General features: G+C 44.5%; 1 protein-coding gene across 5 annotated transcripts in view; it reads right to left on the bottom strand.

Annotated features, from left to right (window-relative positions):
• The window catches only part of hus1 (HUS1 checkpoint clamp component), a 43,193-nt gene extending 26,373 nt beyond the window's left edge, over window positions 1–16,820 (bottom strand). For 3 of the 5 annotated variants that reach the window (XM_068011124.1, XM_068011154.1, XM_068011164.1), the window contains exons 1-4: window positions 16,712–16,820; window positions 6,781–6,908; window positions 5,636–5,680; window positions 444–596 (exon numbers count right to left, since the gene is read on the bottom strand). In XM_068011124.1, coding sequence (XP_067867225.1) covers window positions 444–596; window positions 5,636–5,680; window positions 6,781–6,908; window positions 16,712–16,763 — 378 coding nt within the window. In that variant the 5' untranslated portion in view covers window positions 16,764–16,820. Of the gene's footprint in view, window positions 1–443; window positions 621–5,635; window positions 5,681–6,780; window positions 6,909–16,711 lie in introns of all 5 variants that reach the window. The other 2 variants (XM_068011134.1, XM_068011144.1) reach the window with 2 other exon arrangements.
• Between the last annotated feature and the right edge of the window lie 2,185 nt (window positions 16,821–19,005).

Genomic DNA, 19,005 nt, shown 5'->3' with positions numbered 1-19,005 from the left:
TTTGTCTGCCCATTCTGCTAGCCTATCTCTGTACTGTTGCAGGCAGTTCATGTCATCCTCACTGTTTGCCACATCTCCAAGTTTGGTATCACCAGCAAGGCCTAATAAGCCCAAATGATCAGTTACTGGTGAATCCAAGACTAGTCATTGTGGATGTGGGGATTCCAGGAATTTCGTGCAGTGCCAAGCCATGCATCCACTCGCACACAGCAATGACAAGCGTCACTAGGGGAGCTTCGCTTAGAATGACACACCATGTCGTAAGAATCATCAAAAAATTTGAAAAGTAAACAAAATCACAGGTTTAGTAAAGTTTTGGTGACCCCCTCAGGAATGCAGAATGGAACAATGTTCTCACTTATAGGACAGATAACATTTAATCAATAAATGACGACGTCACTTGATGAAAACTGTCAGGATTCCCAAAACTTTGATGCTCTTACCAGTTCTACAGCAATGGTGATACATGGACAGTGCTTCATAGTCAGTTTAATTTTCACAGTTTTGGCATTCTGGGCTGTTTTCAAGGACCTTGAGAGGTTTTCAGGTGTTAGTTCCAGATAAATTTCGTTATGCTGTGCTGACACTCCTTCAATCTGAAACTCATCAAAAAAATTACCCTGTAGGAGTGAACAGATCACATATATTAAATTGTCTTATATATACACACAACTACAACAAAAATTAGACTACTATGCTTTGCAGAGTTCATTTCGCAAGGCTCACGCACAGCATGGAACCTCACTCGTAGCTGCCGACAACACCACAGCTATACTTTCCCAATGTCTTCTCACCAAGAGATAGACTCCATGAGCTGTGAGTCTGAGATGAATTTAAATGTTGCAGTCGAAGCATATGCAATGCACCAAATTTACCAAGATTGGGTGAGAGAAAGGCAGATGGGGGGGCGGGTGGGGGTGGTGTTGAGGGAAAGGGAGATGGAGCAAGAGAAAAGGAGAGGCTTAGTGTTACCTGTACACAAATCTTTGAAGATGGCAGGACGGGTTAATAAAGTAGCTAATAAAGCATATGTGATCTGAGGCTTTATAAATAGAGGCGTAGAGTACAAAAGCCTGGAAGTTATGCTAAAACTATATAAAACGCTAGTTTGGCCCCAGCTGAAGTATCGTGTCCAATTCTGGTCACAACACTGTAGAAAGGACGTGAAAACTTTCGAGATGATAGAGAAGAAATTTATGAGAATGATACCAGAGATTAGAGACCACAGTTATGTGGATAGACTGGAGGCGTTGGGGTTGTTCTTAGAACAGAGAAGGCTAAAAGGAGATTTAATGGAGGTGTTTAAAATCATGAAGTGTTTAGACAGAGTAAATAAACAGAAACTGTCTCCAACGGCTGAAGGGTCGATAACCAGAGGGCACAGATTAAAGATGATTGGTAAAAGAACCAGTGGCGATATGAGGAAAAAGTCTGGAATGCACTGGCTTATAGAGTGATGGATACAGATTCTACAATAGCCTTCTAAAGGGTACATACTTGAGAGAAACTTACAGGAATATGGAGCAAGAGCAGGGGAGTGGGATGAACTGGATTGCCCTTCAAAAGAGCCAGTGTAGATGTGATGGGCAGAATGGCCTCCCTCTGTAGTAATGTGCTATTCAATGATTCTATAGAGCAAGGGAGAGGGAGATGGGCGAAAGAAAGGGAGCTGAGGTGAGATAGGGTAAGAGAGAGAACATGCATGAGATGGAAAAATCATTCGCTAATCTCTCTCATCAATCTTAGTTGTTACACTGGGCAGTCGAGGTGTGACTGCCTGTTCGACGGGTGGGGAGGGACTTTTGGAACTAGCCGTCTACAGACAAAGGAGACACAGTAGTGTGGAGAATAACAGAAAGAGGGGAGAGGAGAGATTTGAGAGGGAGAGAGAGAGATGGGCAAATATGTCTTTTTTATTTACACTTACTTCCAATTTTTATAGAGTCATAGAGAGATACAGAACCGAAACAGGCCCTTCGGCCCAACGAGTTCACGCCGACCATCAACCACCCATTTATACTAATCCTACATTAATCCCATTTTCCCTCTCACATCCCCACCTTCCCTCAATTCTCCAACCACCTACCGACACGAGGTTCAATTTTTACAATGGCCAATTTAACTATCAACCTGCAAGTTTTTGGCATGTGGGAGGAAACCGGAGCATCCGGAGGAAACCCACGCAGTCACAGGGAGAACTTGCAAACTCCGCACAGGCAGTACCCAGAACCGAACCCGGGTCACTGGAGCTGTGAGGCTGCAGTGCTAGCCACTGCGCCACTGTGTCGCTCAATAGGGAAACCCAACAAGTACTGACAATTGTTTACTCTTCTTCCCCCCCTTCACCTCCCCTCCCCAACCCTCCCCTCTTTCACTTGCTCAAAGTCTATTACATTTTTAACCTTTGCCAGTTCTGATGACAAGTCACAGACCTGAAATGTTAACTCTTTCTCTCTCCACAGATGCTGCCAGTCCTGCTGTGTGTTTCCAGCACGTTCTATTTACATTTCAGATTTCCAGCATCCGCAGTATTTTGCTTTTATTTTAGTGTTGAACAGAGGCCCAACCAATTCCCATCCACCACCACCCTCCTCTGCCCAATTAAACTTGTTCTCACTTTGAAAAACATCTCCTTCAACTCCACTTACTTCCTCCAAATAAAAGGTGGTTCAATGGGTACCCACATGGGTCCAAGATATGCCTGTCTTTTTGTGGGGTATGTCAAACATTCTTTGTTCCAGTCCTACTCAGACACCCTCCCTCACCTCTTTTTCCAGTACATTGATGACTGTATCGGAGCCGTTTCCTGCTTTCGTCCGAAACTGGAAAACATCAACATTGCTTCCAATTTCCACCTTTCTCTCACCTTTACATGGTCCATCTCTGATTCTTCCCTTCCTTGACTTCTCTGTCTCCATCTCTGGGGATAGACCGTCCACTAATATTCATTATAAGCCCACTAACTTCCACAGCTATCTCGACTACACTTCTTCACACCCTGCCTCCTGTAAGGACTCCATTCCATTCTCCCAGTTTCTCCGTCTCTGACGCATCTGTTCTGATGATGCAACCTTCCAGAACAGCACTTCTGATATGTCTTCCTTTTGACTCAACCGAGGACTGCGCCACCGCCCCCATCCCCTCCACTGTGGTTGACAGGGCCTAGACTGTGTCTGACCCGTTTCCCGCACTTCTGCTCTCACCCCTTCCCCTCCCTCCCAGAACCGTGACAGAGTTCCCCTTGTCTTCACTTTCCACCCCATCAGCCTCCACATCCAAAGGATTATCCTCCGCCATTTCCAGCACCTCCAGCATGATGCCACCACCAAACACATCTTCCCCTCCTCTCCCGTCAGCATTCCAAAGGGACCGTTCCCTCCATGACACGCTTGTCCACTCCTCCATCACCCCAGACACCTCGACCCTTTTCCAAGGCACCTTCCCATGCAAACGCAGGAGGTGTAATACCTGCCGTTTTACCTCCTCTCTCTCATCATCCAAGGCCCCAAATACTCCTTCCAGGTGAAGTAGCAATTTATTTGCACTTATTTCAATTTAGTATACTGTATTCACTGCTCACAATGCGGGTTCCTCTACACAGGGGAGACTAAACGCCTATTAGGTGACTGCTTTGTGGAACACCTCCGCTCAGACTGCAAGCATGACCTCGAGTTCCTGGTTGCTTGCCATTTTAATTCACCACCTTGCTGTCACGCCAATGTGTTTTCTTGAATGTTCTTTGGTCCACTGGCTGGAAATCTGAATTTATATATTTTTTTAAAAAAGACAAGCTACCAGCTTAACACGATCACCTAGTTTGCAACACTGTATCCTGCATTGTAATGCTGTGAGGAGAGAGATGAAATGTCTACTCAGTCCCCAGCAAGAACCAAGACCCAGCAAGTTTAAAGGAACCATCTGTTCTCTCAGCAAGCAGAGAAATACTGCTAACTGCTATGTTTGAATGACTGAGTGACTGTCATGTGACAAGCCCCTCCCCATCTGTGGTTTTAAGCTGGTGTTTTCTCTGCAGCAGAGGAGAAGAAACTGGATTCTAACATGAGAAGATCCTAGGTGGGGGTCCCTTCCTATTGCTCTCTCTCTCCATTCCAGCTTGAAAGCTTTCAAATCCTGCTTTTTGACTGCCCACCTTTGCATATCAAGCTACAATCAGAAACCCCGTTCGAGGAAATCATTCGCATTGCTGTTTCCAAGAAACCAACCGAACCAGTCATCTACCTCTTCGACTAAAAGCCTCAAGACCACCGAATTCAGCTAGAAGCCAGCTGAATCCCCAAACACCACAGAGTGTATACCTTTTTTCTATGGACTCCAACTCAACCAATCTACCTTACCCTACTCTGTAAACTATTTGTGTGCGTGTGAGAGTGAATGTTGGTGCGTTGTTTATTATTTTTATTAGTTTGGTTTAGGTACAATAAAGTTAACCTCTTTCTTTGCTAACTCAAGAAAACCTGTCTGACTACTTACTTGCTATGATCATAACAAGAATCAAGCAAACACTTACTGAATTGGCCAGTACATTCACTTTAAGAAATAATTAAACCTGTAGTACTCAAACAAGGAGGGAAAAGAGGGAAGCCCTTCGACCCCTCCTCACTTGACCTTAACTCACTCCCTCACTCCCACATTTCTGTCCTTAGCCGACTGCAGTCTTCCAATGAAGCTCAAAGCAAACTTGAGATACAGCATCTCATCTTCCGATTAGGCACTCTACAGCCCTCTGGACTCAACACTGAGTTCAACAACTTCAGACCATGACTGCCATTTTAATTGTTTTTGTTTTTTGCCATGTGCCAGCTTTAAACTTGTTTTTGCTTTCGGACAAAGCTGTTCGTCATTATCCCATTCACATTCTCTCTGGACTAATGCTTTGTCTTTTACTACGGCTATTATTACTCCCTTTGTCTTATGTTCCATGACATCATCTCTCCTGCCCTCCGCCCGATCACAGACCTTCCTTTTTATTCTTCTTCCCCACCCCCCAATCTTTCACTTGCTCAAAGCCTATTACATTTGTAACCTTTCCCAGTTCTGATGAAAGGTCACAGACATAAAATTAACTCTGTTTCTCTCTCCACAGATGCTGCCAGGCATGCTGAGTGTTTCTAGCACTTTCTGTTTTTATTATATGATAGGCTTGGGCTGATAAGTGGCAAGTAACATTTGAGCCACACAAGTGCCAGTCAATGACCGTCTCCAACAAGAGAGAATCTAACCTTCTCCCCTTGACATTGAATGACATTACGATCATTGATTTCCCCCACAATCAATATCTTGGGGGTTACCATTGACCAGAAACTGAACTGGAATAGCCATATAAATACCGCGGCTACAAGAGCAGGTCAGAGGCTGGGAATCCTGCGGGGAGTAACTCACCTTCTGACTCCCCAGTGCTTGTCCACCATCTACAAGGCACAAGTCAGGAGTGTGATGGAATACTGTCCACTTGCCTGGATGGGTGCAGCTCCAACAACACTCAAGAAGCTCGACACCATCCAGGACAAAGCATCCCACTTGACTGGCACACCATCCACAAACATTCACTCCCTCCAACACCGACGCACAGTGGCAGCAGTGTGTACCATCTGCAAGATGCACTGCAGCAACTCACCAAAGCTCCTTCAATGGCACCTTCCAAACCAGCGATCTCTACCACCTAGAAGAACAAGGGCAGCAAATGCATGTGAACACCACTTGCAAGTTCCCCTCCAAGCCACACACCATTCTGACTTTGAATTATATCACCGTTCCTTCACTGTCGCTGGGTCAGAATCCTGGAACTCCCTAACAGCGCTGTGGGTGTATCTACCTCACATGGACTGCAGCGGTTCAAGAAGGCAGCTCACCACCACCTTCTCAAGGGTAATTCGGGATGGGCAATAATTGCTGGCCGAGCCAACGACGCCCACATCCCATGAATGAATAAAAAATAAACTATCCTTAACTTTTCTTGTTACCCTTGACTGTACCAGTGGCGTTTTTATTCAAGGGAATGTATATTTATTGAGAATGACTAATTATTTCCTGAAATGTTTGTCATTGCTAATCTATCATCACATCTTTTCAACTAATTCCTCAATGTACCACAGCCAACTCACCCCTCAAGAATTTATACTTATATAGCTTTTTAATCTCATAAAATGTTCCCAGGCACTTCACAGCAGCATTATAAAACAAAATATGACGCTGAGCTACATAAGGAGATCTTATGTAAAAAGCCTGGTCAAAGAGGTAGGTTTTACCAACTGACTTAAAGGAAGAAAGTGAGGTAGAGAGGCAGAGAGATGTAGGGAGAGTATTCCAGAGTTTAGGGCCTAGGCACCTGAAGGCATGGCCATCATTGGGGCAGCAATTAAAATCAAGGTGCTCAAGAGGCCAAAATTAAACACCTCTGTAATTTGTTTTGCTTAAATTTAAGACTCTAATTTCAGACTTAACCGCATTACTCTAAACATTATCAGATTATTAATTAACCCAATCATATTACCACAGCACTAGATGTAAATTAGCCTGTTCCCCAGTTGGTTCCTCAACACATTACTCCAGAAAACTGTCTCAAATTCATTCCAGAACTCGTCCTACAAGCCACATTTGCTAATATGGTTTGCCCAGTCGAAATGTTGGTGGCTCCTGAGCTCCCCACCTCCCACCCGAAAGTAATACAAATTAACAAAAATATATCTCACAAATGACACACAAGCTGGGACCACACATTTAACCATAAAGCACAAGCATTTTTGTTAAACCCTAGTTTACCTGAAATAGCTGACACCACATTGCAACACCTCCACTGGCCACTTTGTCAGAAAGGATAAAGTAGAGCTTGTCACTGGTAAGTCTTAGAATACATGACTTGGTGAGCTTGGAGATAGTGTTCACAACACCTGAAAATATAAACCAATCCAATGATTCACAAAACACATCCACTATAGTTTACTCACCGATAACTCCAAGCTAATTTTTACATTGAAAATGTGAATTTTTCCAAGAAAGTAATGACGTGTAGCTCCAAAAATTTGAATCATCGAATAATTTCAATTATTCAACTTTGAATTAAGCATAATAGACTGTACCGTTCAGGCTGCTTCTGTCCTCATCTGATGTCTACATCTGCCCACTTTTCAGGACAGATCACTGGATAATGAACAGATATGATCAACCAGGCTGATTTCCCCCACTTTCTTGACAATAGACACAGATGCCAGTTGTAATTCCCTAATTACTGATCCACTTCAGAGCAGCTATTTCAGAAAATACTGGGGATAAAATTTGGTACATTTCTTTTTTTTATGGCCCACACCACACCCTGCAATAGGTTTACTCATTAAATTATCTTTGCTCAAAGCATGCTTTATTGGCATCATTGTCAACTGTGGCTGGGTGTATGGGAAGGCCAGGTTTTAACATGATACTGTGGAATTAAAGAAAAATGTTGAAACTTAATTGAGCAGCAGGAAGGTATTGTTACACTTTAAGCAGATAAAAATTAGGCACAATTTACATACATTTAAGAATCAAGTTTCAGTAATAATTTTTAATTCCACATCTTTGGGGAATTTACAATGTAAGAAAGGCAGACTTACATTTATATAGGACCTTTCATATCCTCAGTGTTTGAAAGCCAGCGAGTGCTTTGTCACTATTCTGAAAAGTCCTACAAGCAACAATTTGATAATGACCAGATGATCTGTTTTTAGTGATATTGGTTCAGGGAAAAATATTGGGCAGGATACTGGGAAGAACTCCCCTGCTCTTCTTCAAAACAGTGCCATGGTATATTTTACATCCATCTGAAAGGAGCCTCGGTTTACTATCTCATCCAAAAGACAGCACCTTTGACAGGATAGCATTCCCTCCATACTGCACGAAGGTGTCAACCGAGATTGTGTGCTCAGGTCTCAGGATTGGGACTTGAGCCTTTCAGCTCAAAGCAGAGTGTGTGATCCACTCTGTCACAAACAGTCCAGTTCAGTCTCAGAAAGTGACCAGAGAGGTGAGGGAATTAGTGCTTTTGGAATATAGTTTCTGGCGAGGGCCTAAAAGAATGGCTTTGATCTTCCCAATATTTAATTGGAGGAAATTTCTGCTCATCAGACAAGCAGCATGGCAATTCATAAGCAGTGAAGGGGACAACAGAGGTGGTGGCGAGGAGGAGCTGGGTGTCGTTAGTCAATACGTGGAATTTACCATGTATTGGATGATGTCGCCGATGAACAGATGAGAAATAGAATGGATGGATCCTTGGGGAACTCCCAGAATTGTCAAGAAAACCTGCTATGCCAAAGAAGGATTTTTTAATTCAGCGATTGGAAGCCTACATTAAACTTTTAATGAAACAAAAAGAGCTAGAATCCTACCGTTAACTTTCAGAAAAGTCTGACAGCCAAGATGGCCACCACAATTTGCATTTGATCACCTTGCACATTCCAAGGCATAAAACAGGAGACACGAGTCTGATGAGCCTGTACCCAAAACAATGGCTTGTTCTATTGATTGAACAACAGGAGATTGCTTTCATTAGCAAGTCATTCAAAGCTATCCGGGGACATGAACATTGAAAGATCAACCCTTCCAAATATAAATATCCAGAGGCCTGAGAGACTGAAATTCCCAAACTTGAATCTCATTAGAAGGTTCCAGAGAATGCAGAGGCAGTCATGTGATCATCTTCCATCACTGTGAAAGCTGGAAGTTTCTTTTGGAAAAGGCAGATGAGCCAGTGACTCAAAGTGTGCAGAAGACAGGAGGGCTGTCTCTCTCTCTCTCTCTCTCCAGAAGGCCTGGTGGGGCATGTGAAGCCGAGCTGCCAGTTCCAGGATAAAGACACCAGGGGAAGAAAGCCACCTACAGTTCTGCCTCCAAGAAAGCCCTGACCTAGGTGGGCCAGCTATAAAGTGCACTTCCACCAGCCAAAGACTTCAAGAAAACTTCAAGAAGGGCTGTAGATGTCATATACATGGACCTCAGTAAGGCGTTTGATAAGGTTCCCCATGGTAGGTTGATGGAGAAAGTGAAGTCGCATGGGATCCAGGGTGTACTAGCTAGATGGATAAAGAACTGGCTGGGCAACAGGAGACAGAGAGTAGCAGTGGAAGGGAGTTTCTCAAAATGGAGACGTGTGACCAGTGGTGTTCCATAGGGATCCGTGCTGGGACCACTGTTGTTTGTGATATACATAAATGATTTGGAGGAAAGTATAGGTGGTCTGATTAGCAAGTTTGCAGACGACACTAAGATTGGTGGAGTAGCAGACAGTGAAGGGGACTGTCAGAGAATACAGCAGAATATAGATAGATTGGAGATTTGGGCAGAGAAATGGCAGATGGAGTTCAATCAGGGTAAATGCGAGGCGATGCATTTTGGAAGATCCAATTCAAGAGTGGACTATACAATAAATGGAAAAGTCCTGGGGAAAATTGATGTACAGAGAGATTTGGGTGTTCAGGTCCATTGTTCCCTGAAGGTGGCAACGCAGATCAATAGAGTGGTCAAGAAGGCATACGGCATGCTTTCCTTCATCGGACGGGGTATTGAGTATAAGAGTTGGCAGGTCATGTTACAGTTGTATAAGACTTTGGTTCGGCCACATTTGGAATACTGCGTGCAGTTCTGGTTGCCACATTCCCAAAAGGATGTAGATGCTTTGGAGAGGGTGCAGAGGAGGTTCACCAGGATGTTGCCTGGTATGGAGGGCACTAGCTATGAATAGAGGTTGAGTAGATTAGGATTATTTTCATTAGAAAGACGGAGGTTGAGGGGGGACCTGATTGAGGTGTACAAAATCATGAGAGGTATAGACAGGGTGGATAGCAAGAAGCTTTTTCCCAGAGTGGGGGATTCAATTACTAGGGGTCACGAGTTCAAAGTGAGAGGGGAAAAGTTTAGGGGGGATATGCGTGGAAAGTTCTTTACGCAGAGGGTGGTGGGTTCCTGGAACGCGTTGCCAGCGGAGGTGGTAGACACGGGCACGATAGCGTCTTTTAAGATGTATCTAGACAGATACATAAATGGGCAGGAAGCAAAGAGATACAGACCCTTAGAAAATAGGCGACAGGTTTAGATAGAGGATCTGGATCGGCGCAGGCTTGGAGGGCCGAAGGGCCTGTTCCTGTGCTGTAATTTTCTTTGTTCAGCCGGAGGACAACAGAATCACCCAACTCCACAAGCTTTGTATTAATTTCTATTTGTTCTGGACTCTAATCCAACCGCAAATCTACTCCTCATCACTCTAATCTATCTGTTTGTGTGTGATTCTCGTGATTGTGTTTGTGAGTGTACTGTAATGTTATTATTTTATTAGTTCAGGTTTAGATTAAGTATAATAAACTCACCTTTTACTTGTTCAAACTCAAGAAAACCTGTCCAACTGGTGCTTTTACGATCATAACAAGCACATCCACTGTTTAAAAAGGAATAAACGGTGCGATCAAATAAGAGGAAGGACAAGACCCCTCCTTACGACTCCGCCTTGCCTGATTGTAACGTAAGGTAAAGGTGTGGAAAGAGAAGCCATATCTGGCTATGCCTTGATAAATCAGAATGGAACCAGGCTAGGCCAGTCCCACTCAGCTGGACAGCAAAGGAGAGGCATTGGAGGAGGATGATATGGTCAACAGTGTCAGCCTTGTCAAAAGTTGCAGAGGTGAAGAAGGATGAGGAGGGATAGCGCAATAGGTCAGTCACATTGAATGTAATTTGTGACTGTGATAATGGCTATAGCCATGGCCGAAACCTCATTGATGACTTTCAAACATGGAATTATGGGAAAGATTGACATGGATTTAGAAAGCAAAGGGAGACTAGGGTGGTAGTTTGCAAGGAGAGAGGCGAGACTGAGCAGACCTGCGAGGAGACAGGCACTGCCGAGCGGGAGTCCCAGCAGCTCAAGATACTCTCACACGCTTTCACAAGGACAGCGAGAGAGTTTCAGGACTGACGTCACAGTTCAGAAAGTGACACGTTGCAAGGGGAGGCAGCTGATTGGTAAGTAGGAATAGGTGAGTATTTCTACCCTTTTTTTACTCCTTTCAATAGCCGAAGTAAAAGTAAAGGTAGGGAATTTAGATTGTAGTAGGCAGTGTTTGGAGTAGAATAAGGTCCCTATCGTAATTAGTACTCAAAATTAAAGGAAGTAACTAAGGAGCTTAATCTCAGGCTAAGCCATGGCGACCATGTGTGCAGGAAGTGTGCCCAGCTGCAGCTTCTAGCTGACCACATTGCGCAGCTGGAGCTGCAGGTGGACTCACTGTGGAGCATCCACGATGCTGAGGATGTCGTGGATAGCAAGTTAGCGAAGTGGTCCCACCGCAGGTAATGGCTGCAGAGGCAGAAAAGGGATGGGTGACCACTAGGAGGAGTAGTAGGCGCAGGCAGGTAGTGCAGGGGTCCCCTGTGGCCATCCCTCTCTCAAACAGATATACCGCTTTGGATACTGTTGAAGGGGGATGGCCTCCCAGGAGAAAGCAGCAACAGCAAGTTCATGGCACCACGGATGGCTTTGCTGCTCAGGAGGGGCTGAAAAAGACCGATAAGGGATTCAATCGTAAGGGGAAAAGACAGGCGTTTCTGTGGCCGTAAACGCAACTCCAGGATGGTAAATTGCCTCCCTAGTGCTAGCGTCAAGGATGTCTCGGAGCGGCTGCAGGACATTCTGAAGGGAGAGGGTGAACAGTCAGAGGTCGTGGTACACATTGGTACCAACGACATAGGTAGAAAGAAGGATGAGGTCCTGCAACAAGAATTTAGGGAGCTAAGTAGCAGGTTAAACAGCAGGACCTCAAAGGTTGTAATCTCTGGATTACTCCCAGTGCCACGTGCTAGTGAGTACAGGAATAGGAGCACAGAGCAGATGAAGGCATGGCTGCGGAGGTGGTGCAGGAGGGAAGGCTTTAGTTTCCTGGATCACTGGGTCTGTTTCTGGCAAAGGTGGGACCTGTACAAGTTGGACGGGTTGCACCTGAACTGGAACGGGATCAACATCCTCACTGGGAGGTTTGCTAGTGCTGTTGGGGGTGTTTAAACTAATTTGGCAGGGGGATGGGATACAGAGTGAAGTTACAGTAGGGGGTGATGCACAGTCAAATATAGAAGAGAAAATGAGTCAGTCTGGAAGGCAGAGCAAATATAGAACTGTTAAGGCACAAGTGAAAAATACAATGCTGGATTGCATCTATTTTAATGCAAGGAGTCTTACTAGTAAGCCAGATGAATTGAGGGCATCGATTAGCACATGGCATTATATTACTGCTATCACAGAGACATGGTTGAGGGAGGGCAGGACTGGCAGCTCAATATTCCAGGATATAGAATCTTCAGGCATGACAGGGGAGGGGGTAAAAGAGGAGGTGGCAGTGCACTGTTGATCAAGGAGTCAATTACTGCAGTAAGGAGGGATGATACCTTAGAAGGTTCCTCAAATGAGGCCATATGGGGAGAACTTAAAAACAAAAAGGGGGCAATCACTTGGCTGGGAGTTTACTACAGGCCACCAAATAGTCAGGGAGAGATACAGGACCAGATATGTAGGCAAATCTCAGAGAGGTGTAAAAATAAAATGGTAATAATGGTAGGGGATTTCAACTTCCCCAATATCAACCGGGATAGTCTTAGTGCGAAAGGTTTAAAGGGGGCGGAATTCTTAAAATGCATAAGGAGAGCTTTTTGAGCCAGTACGTAGATAGGCCTACAAGAGAAGGGGCAGTACTGGACTTATTCCGAGGAAATGAAGCCGGACAAGTGGTAGAAGTGTCAGTGGGGGAACATTTCGGGGATAGTGACCATAACTCTAAGATTTAAGGTAGTTATGGAAGGGACAAAGATGGACTGAAAATAAAGGTACTGAATAGGGGGAAGGACAATTTTAAGATGATAAAACAGGATCTAGCCAAAGTGGACTGGGAGCAGCTACTTGTCAGAAAGTCAACATCAGATCAGTGGGAGTCATTCAAAGAGGAAATAGTGAGAGTTCAGAGCCAACATGTACCCATTATGGTGAAGGGTAGGACCAACAAGTCCAGGGAACCCTGGATGTCAAGGGATATAGAGGACTGGATCAGGAAAAAAAAGAGGCGTATGGCAGATTCAGAGTGCTGAAAACAGTGGAGGCACTAGAGGAGTACAGAAAGTGTAGGGGGGGGGGGTACTTCAAAAAGTAATCAGGAGAGCGAAGAGGGGACATGAAAAAACACTGGCAGGCAAGATAAAGGAAAATCCTAAGGCGTTTTATAAGTATATTAAGGGCAAGAGGATAACCAGGGAAAGAGTAGGGCCCATTAGGGACCAAAGTGGCAATGTGTGTGTGGAGCCGGAGGATGTAGGTGAGGTTTTAAATGATTACTTTTCATCTGTGTTCACTATGGAGAAGGACGATGTAGGTGTAGAGATCAGAGAGGGGGATTGTGATATACTTGAACATATTAGCATTGAAAGGGAGGAAGTGTTAGCTGTTTTAGCGGGCTTAAAAGTGGATAAATCCCCAGACCCAGATGAGATGTATCCCAGGCTGTTATGTGAGGCAAGGGAGGAGTTTGCAGGGCCTCTGACACAAATTTTCAAATCCTCTTCGGCCACAGGAGAGGTACCAGAGGATTGGAGGACAGCAAATGTGGTACCATTATTTAAGAAGGGTAGCAGGGATAAACTTGGTAATTACAGGCCGGTGAGTCTAACATCAGTGGTAGGGAAAATATTGGAAAATATTCTCAGGGACAGGATTAATCTCCACTTGGAGAGACAGGGATTAATCAGGGATAGTCAGCATGGCTTTGTCAGGGGGAGATCATGTCTGACTAATGTGATAGAATTTTTTGAGGCGGTGACGAAATGTGTAGATGAGGGTAAAGCAGTTGATGTAGTCTATATGGACTTCAGTAAGGCTTTTGATAAGGATCCCACATGGGAGATTGGTTAAGAAGGTAAGAGCCCATGGGATCCAGGGCAATTTGGATCCAAAATTGGCTTAGTGGCAGGAGGCAGAGGGTAATGGTCGAGGGTTGTTTTTGCGAGTGGAAGCCTGTGACAAGTGGTGTACTGCAGGGATCGGTGCTGGGACCCTTGCTGTTTGTAGTGTACATTAATGATTTAGACGTGAATATAGGGGGTATGAACAGTAAGTTCGCAGACGACATGAAAATTGGTGGTGTCGTAAATAGTGAGGAGGAAAGCCTTAGATTACAGGACAATATAGATGGGCTGGTAAGATGGGCGGAGCTGTGGCAAATGGAATTTAATCCTGAGAAGTGTGAGGTGATGCATTTTGGAAGGAATAACAAGGCAAGGGAATATACAATGGATGGTAGGACCCGAGGAAGTACAGAGGGTCAGAATATAAGAGCAGGGAGGTTATGATGGAGCTGTATAAAATGTTAGCTAGGCCACAGCTGGAGTACTGTGTACAGTTCTGGGCACCACACCATCGTAAGGATGTGACTGCACTGGAGAGGGTGCAGAGGAGATTCACCAGGATGTTACCTGGGCTGGAGCATTTCAGCTATGAAGAGAGACTGAAAAGGCTAGGGTTGTTTTCTTTAGAGCAGAGAAGGCTGAGGGGAGATATGATTGAGGTATACAAAATTATGAGGGGCATTGATAGGTTAGATAGGAAGAAACTTTTTCCCTTAGCAGAGGGGTCAATAACCAAGGGGCTTAGATTTAAGGTAAGGTGCAGGAGGTTTAGAGGGGATTTGAGGAAAGAAAATTTCACCCAGAGAGTGGTTGGAATCTGGAACGCACTGCCTGAAGTGGTGGTAGAGGCAGGAACCCTCACAACATTTAAGAAGTATTTAGATGAGCACTTGAAATGCCACTGCATACACGTCTACGGGCCAAGTGCTGGAAAATGGGATTGGAATATTTAGGTGCTTGATGGCTGGCACAGACACGATGGGCTTAAGGGCCTGTTTCTGTGCTGTATAACTCTGTGACTCTATGAGAAGGGTCGGGGGTGGTGTTTTTTGAGGGGAGGGAGATATTGACGACAAATCTGAAAGAGAGGGACATGTTACCATAATGCGTTCTTCAAAATACCTATGCTCATATCCTCCAGTCTCTCCAATTACCACTCCACCATCAACCTTCCCTTTCTTTCTAAAACCCTAGAACAGGTTGCCTTACAACTATTCTCCCACCCCCCTCCCAATGGCCACCAAACAGGCTACTGCCCAACCGAAGCATCAAAACTGTTTCAGTGGCACTACTGTCACCTCTGACTCAGTAAATAATGGGTTCAAGCTCCACTCGAGAAACCTAAGCACAGAATATAGGTTGACACTTCAGTGTAAAACTCAGAAAGTGGTGGATTGTTGGAGATGCTATCTTTTGGATGAGACTTTTGGATGAAGGACAGATGAGTTTTCCTGGTGATCCTGTCCAACCTTTATTTCATTGCTGTTTTGGGGATTGTGCTGTGCATAAATCAGTTCATGTGTTTCCCTATTTTAATTGGGTCATGGCTGATCTGTATGTTAACTCCATTTACCCACCTTAGTTTCATAACTTCTAATACCTTTGCCCAACAAAAAACTCTCATTCCCAGTTTGAAATTTTCAATTGAGCCTCAAAAGCTATTTTGGAGAGAGGATTCCAGATTTCCACAACCCATGTCTAAAAGAAAAGTGCTTTCTAACATCACGCTTGAGTAGCCTAGCTCTAATTTAAAGGTTATGACCCCTTGTTCTGGACTCTCCTACCAGAGAAAACAGTTTCTATCTATCACATTGAACCAGATTTGATTGAGATGTACAAAATTGTGAGGGGCCCAGACAGAGTGGATGGGAAGGGCCTAGTTACCTTAGCAGAGAGGTCAGTCACTAGGGGGCATAGGTTTAAAGTAATTGGTAGAAAGATTAGAGGGGAGAGGAGGAAAGGTTTTCCACCCAGAGGCTGGTAGAGGTCTGGAACTCTCTGCCTGTAAGGGTAGTGGAGGCAGAAAGCCTCAACTCATTTAAAAGGTGCCTGGATATGCACGTCAAATGCCGTATCTTGCAGGGCTTACAGACCCAACACTGGAAAGTGCAATTCGGTTGGGAGGCTCGTTTTTCAGCCGCGCAGACACAATGGGCCACATGGCCTCTTTCTGAGCATAAACTTTCTGTGATTCTGTTTAATCATTGAATATGCTTGAACTGTCTCACCCCCTTAATCTTCTATAATCAAGGGAATACAACCCATCCCCATAATTTAACCCAGTGTCATTTTGGTAAATCTGCATTGAGTGGCGTTATATAAAAAGCAGCAACTGGTCGCATGTGAACGGCAAGATGGAAAGGAAACGTTTGGGATGAATGAGAGTTTGTGAAGATTGCAAGGATAGGTGCTGGAAAAATTGAGTAGATATGAATGTGGATAAACGTTTCAGCAGCAGTGGCAGGAACGGTAGCAGTCAACAGCGGCCTAAAGGTGGAAATTGTCCGGATAAAGGATAGGGTTTGAAACTGCAATGAGAGAAGAATGATTGATCCGAGAAGAAAATTGAGTCAATGGTCAAGAAACTTAAAATGATTGCGTGGATTTTTCTTACAAGTAATTGTAGCAGAGACAACAGGGAAGTGGTCAGCAGGTGAAGCTGCATCCTGACAGAGGATGCGACAGGCCTGCAGCTCGACGGAAGCGAGAGAATAATATGGGCCGCCAGTAACCTGCAACGTGCTTCACCTGCCTGGTTCCACACAAGCACCCCGGGCTCACTTACGGGTGAAATGATTTAAACAACCGACGTCCACGATCTTAGCTCGGAACTTCATCGCCAAACGGACCAGCAATAAAGCCTCCTCACAGCACCAAGCTTCCGGTCCACGCGGGCTACGTCACCTCCGCTTCGGGCAGGACGCCATTTGGTTGCCAGGGTAACAGCTGCAGCTGCGCCAGAGAGAGTGTCACCTGGGCACCATGAGCAGGGGCAAACACGGAGCCACCTGGGCAACAGGATAGGGGCAAACAAGGAGCCAAGAGGCTGAATGGCTTACTGTTGTTCCTTTCCATGGTGAGTATGGGGCTAACACAGCACCAGGAGCAAAACAGTGTGTATAATACAATGGAGAACCAGGCTGAATATAGAAGGCTCAGAAGGAAACTGAAAAGGCAAATAAGAGAAGCAAAAGAGAGAGTATGAAAAGAGACTGGCAGCTAACATAAAAGGGAATCCCAAAGTTGTCTATCAGCATATAAACAGGAAAAGGTAGAGAAGGGCCAATTAAGGACCAAAAGGGGGAATAACTGAGGTATTAAATGAATACTTTGGATCTGTCTTTAGCAAGAAAGACTATGCTACCCAGGCCACAGTGAAAGAGGAGGTAATTAATACACTAGAAGGATTTAAAATAGATGGGGAGGAAGTATTAGATAGGTTGTCTATGCTTAAAGTTGAAAAAGCACCAGGCCTGGATGAGATGCATCCAAGGATACTGAGGGAAGTGAGAGTGGAAATTGCGGAGGCACTGGCCATAATTTTCCAGTCATCCTTAGGCTCGGGTGGTGCCAGAGGAATGGAGAATTGCAAATGTTAAACCCTTGTTCAAAAAAGGATGTAAAGATAAGCCTAGCAACTACAGGCCAGTCAGTTTAACTTCGGTGGTGGGAAAACTTCTAGAAACAATAATTTGGGACCAAATTAACAGGCAGATAGACAAATGCGGGTTAGTTAAGGAAAGTCCGCCTGGATTCATTAAAGGAAAATCATGTTTGACTAACTTGCTGAAGTGTTTTGAAGAGGTAACAGACAGGGTTGTTGAGGGCAATGCTGTTGATGTAGTGTACATGGACTTCCAAAAGGCATTTGATACAGTACTGCAGAACAGACTCATGAGCAAAATTATAGTCATGGAATAAAATTGACAGCAACATGGATACGAAATTTGTTGAGTGACAGGAGACAGAGAGTAGTGGTTAATGGATGTTCTTTGGGCTGGAGGAAGGTTTGTAGTGCAATTCTCCAGGGGGTCAGTGTTGGGACCCTTGCTTTTCCTGATATGTGTTAATGACCTAGACCATGGTGTACAGGGCACAATTTCAAAATTTGCAGATGATATGAAACTGGGAATCTGTGAGCATAGTGTAGAACTTCAAAAGGACACAGACAAGTTGATGGAATTGGCAGACAAGTGGCAGATGATGTTCAATGTGGAGAAATGTGAAGTGATTCATTTTAGTAGGAAGAACATGGAGAGACAAAATAAAGGGTACAACTCTAAAGCGGGTGCAAGAGCATAGGAACCTGGGGATATATGTGCATGAGTCATTGAAGATGGCAGGACAGGTTGAGAGAGCAGTTAATAAAGCATACAATATCCCGGGCTTTATTAATAGGAACATAGAGTACAAGAGCAAGGAGGTTATGTTGAACTTGTATAAGACACTAGTTCGACCTCAGCTGGAGTATTGCATTCAGTTCTGGGCGCCGCACTTTAGGAAAGATGTGAAGGCATTAGAGAAAGTACAGAAACGATTCATGAGAATGGTTCCAGGGATGAGGAACTTCAGTTATGAAGATAGATTGGAGAAGTTGGGACTGTTTTCCTTGGAGAAGAGAAGGCTGAGAAAAGATTTGATACAAGTATTCAAAATCATGAGGGGTCTGGACAGAGTGGATATTGAAAAAATGTTCCCACTTGTGAAATGATCGAGAACGAGAGGGCAAAAGCAACTTGAGAAAAAACTTCTTTATGCAACGAGTGGTTAGGATCTGGAATGCACTGCCTGAGAGTGCAGTGGAGGCAGGTTCAATCAAGGCTTTCAGAAGGGAATAATACTGTTTTCTATATAGGAAGAATGTGCAGGGTTACGGGGAGAAAGCAGGGGAATGGCATTAGGTGAATTGCGTATTCGGAGAGCCGGTGCAGACATGATGGATCGAATGGCCTCTTTCTGCGCTGTGTCGATTCTGTGATTCTGAGTCAACATGACACCGATAGTAGTGACAGTGGAACTCCAGCAGTTAAGATTTAGATGGCTATTCACAATTTGTCAACATTATGATAGAGAGAAAAT

This window comes from Heterodontus francisci, chromosome 2, assembly GCF_036365525.1.
Source record: "Heterodontus francisci isolate sHetFra1 chromosome 2, sHetFra1.hap1, whole genome shotgun sequence".
Lineage (NCBI taxonomy): Eukaryota > Metazoa > Chordata > Chondrichthyes > Heterodontiformes > Heterodontidae > Heterodontus > Heterodontus francisci.
Note: the sequence above shows the minus strand (reverse complement) of the source record. Positions and strands in the feature narration are given on the sequence as shown.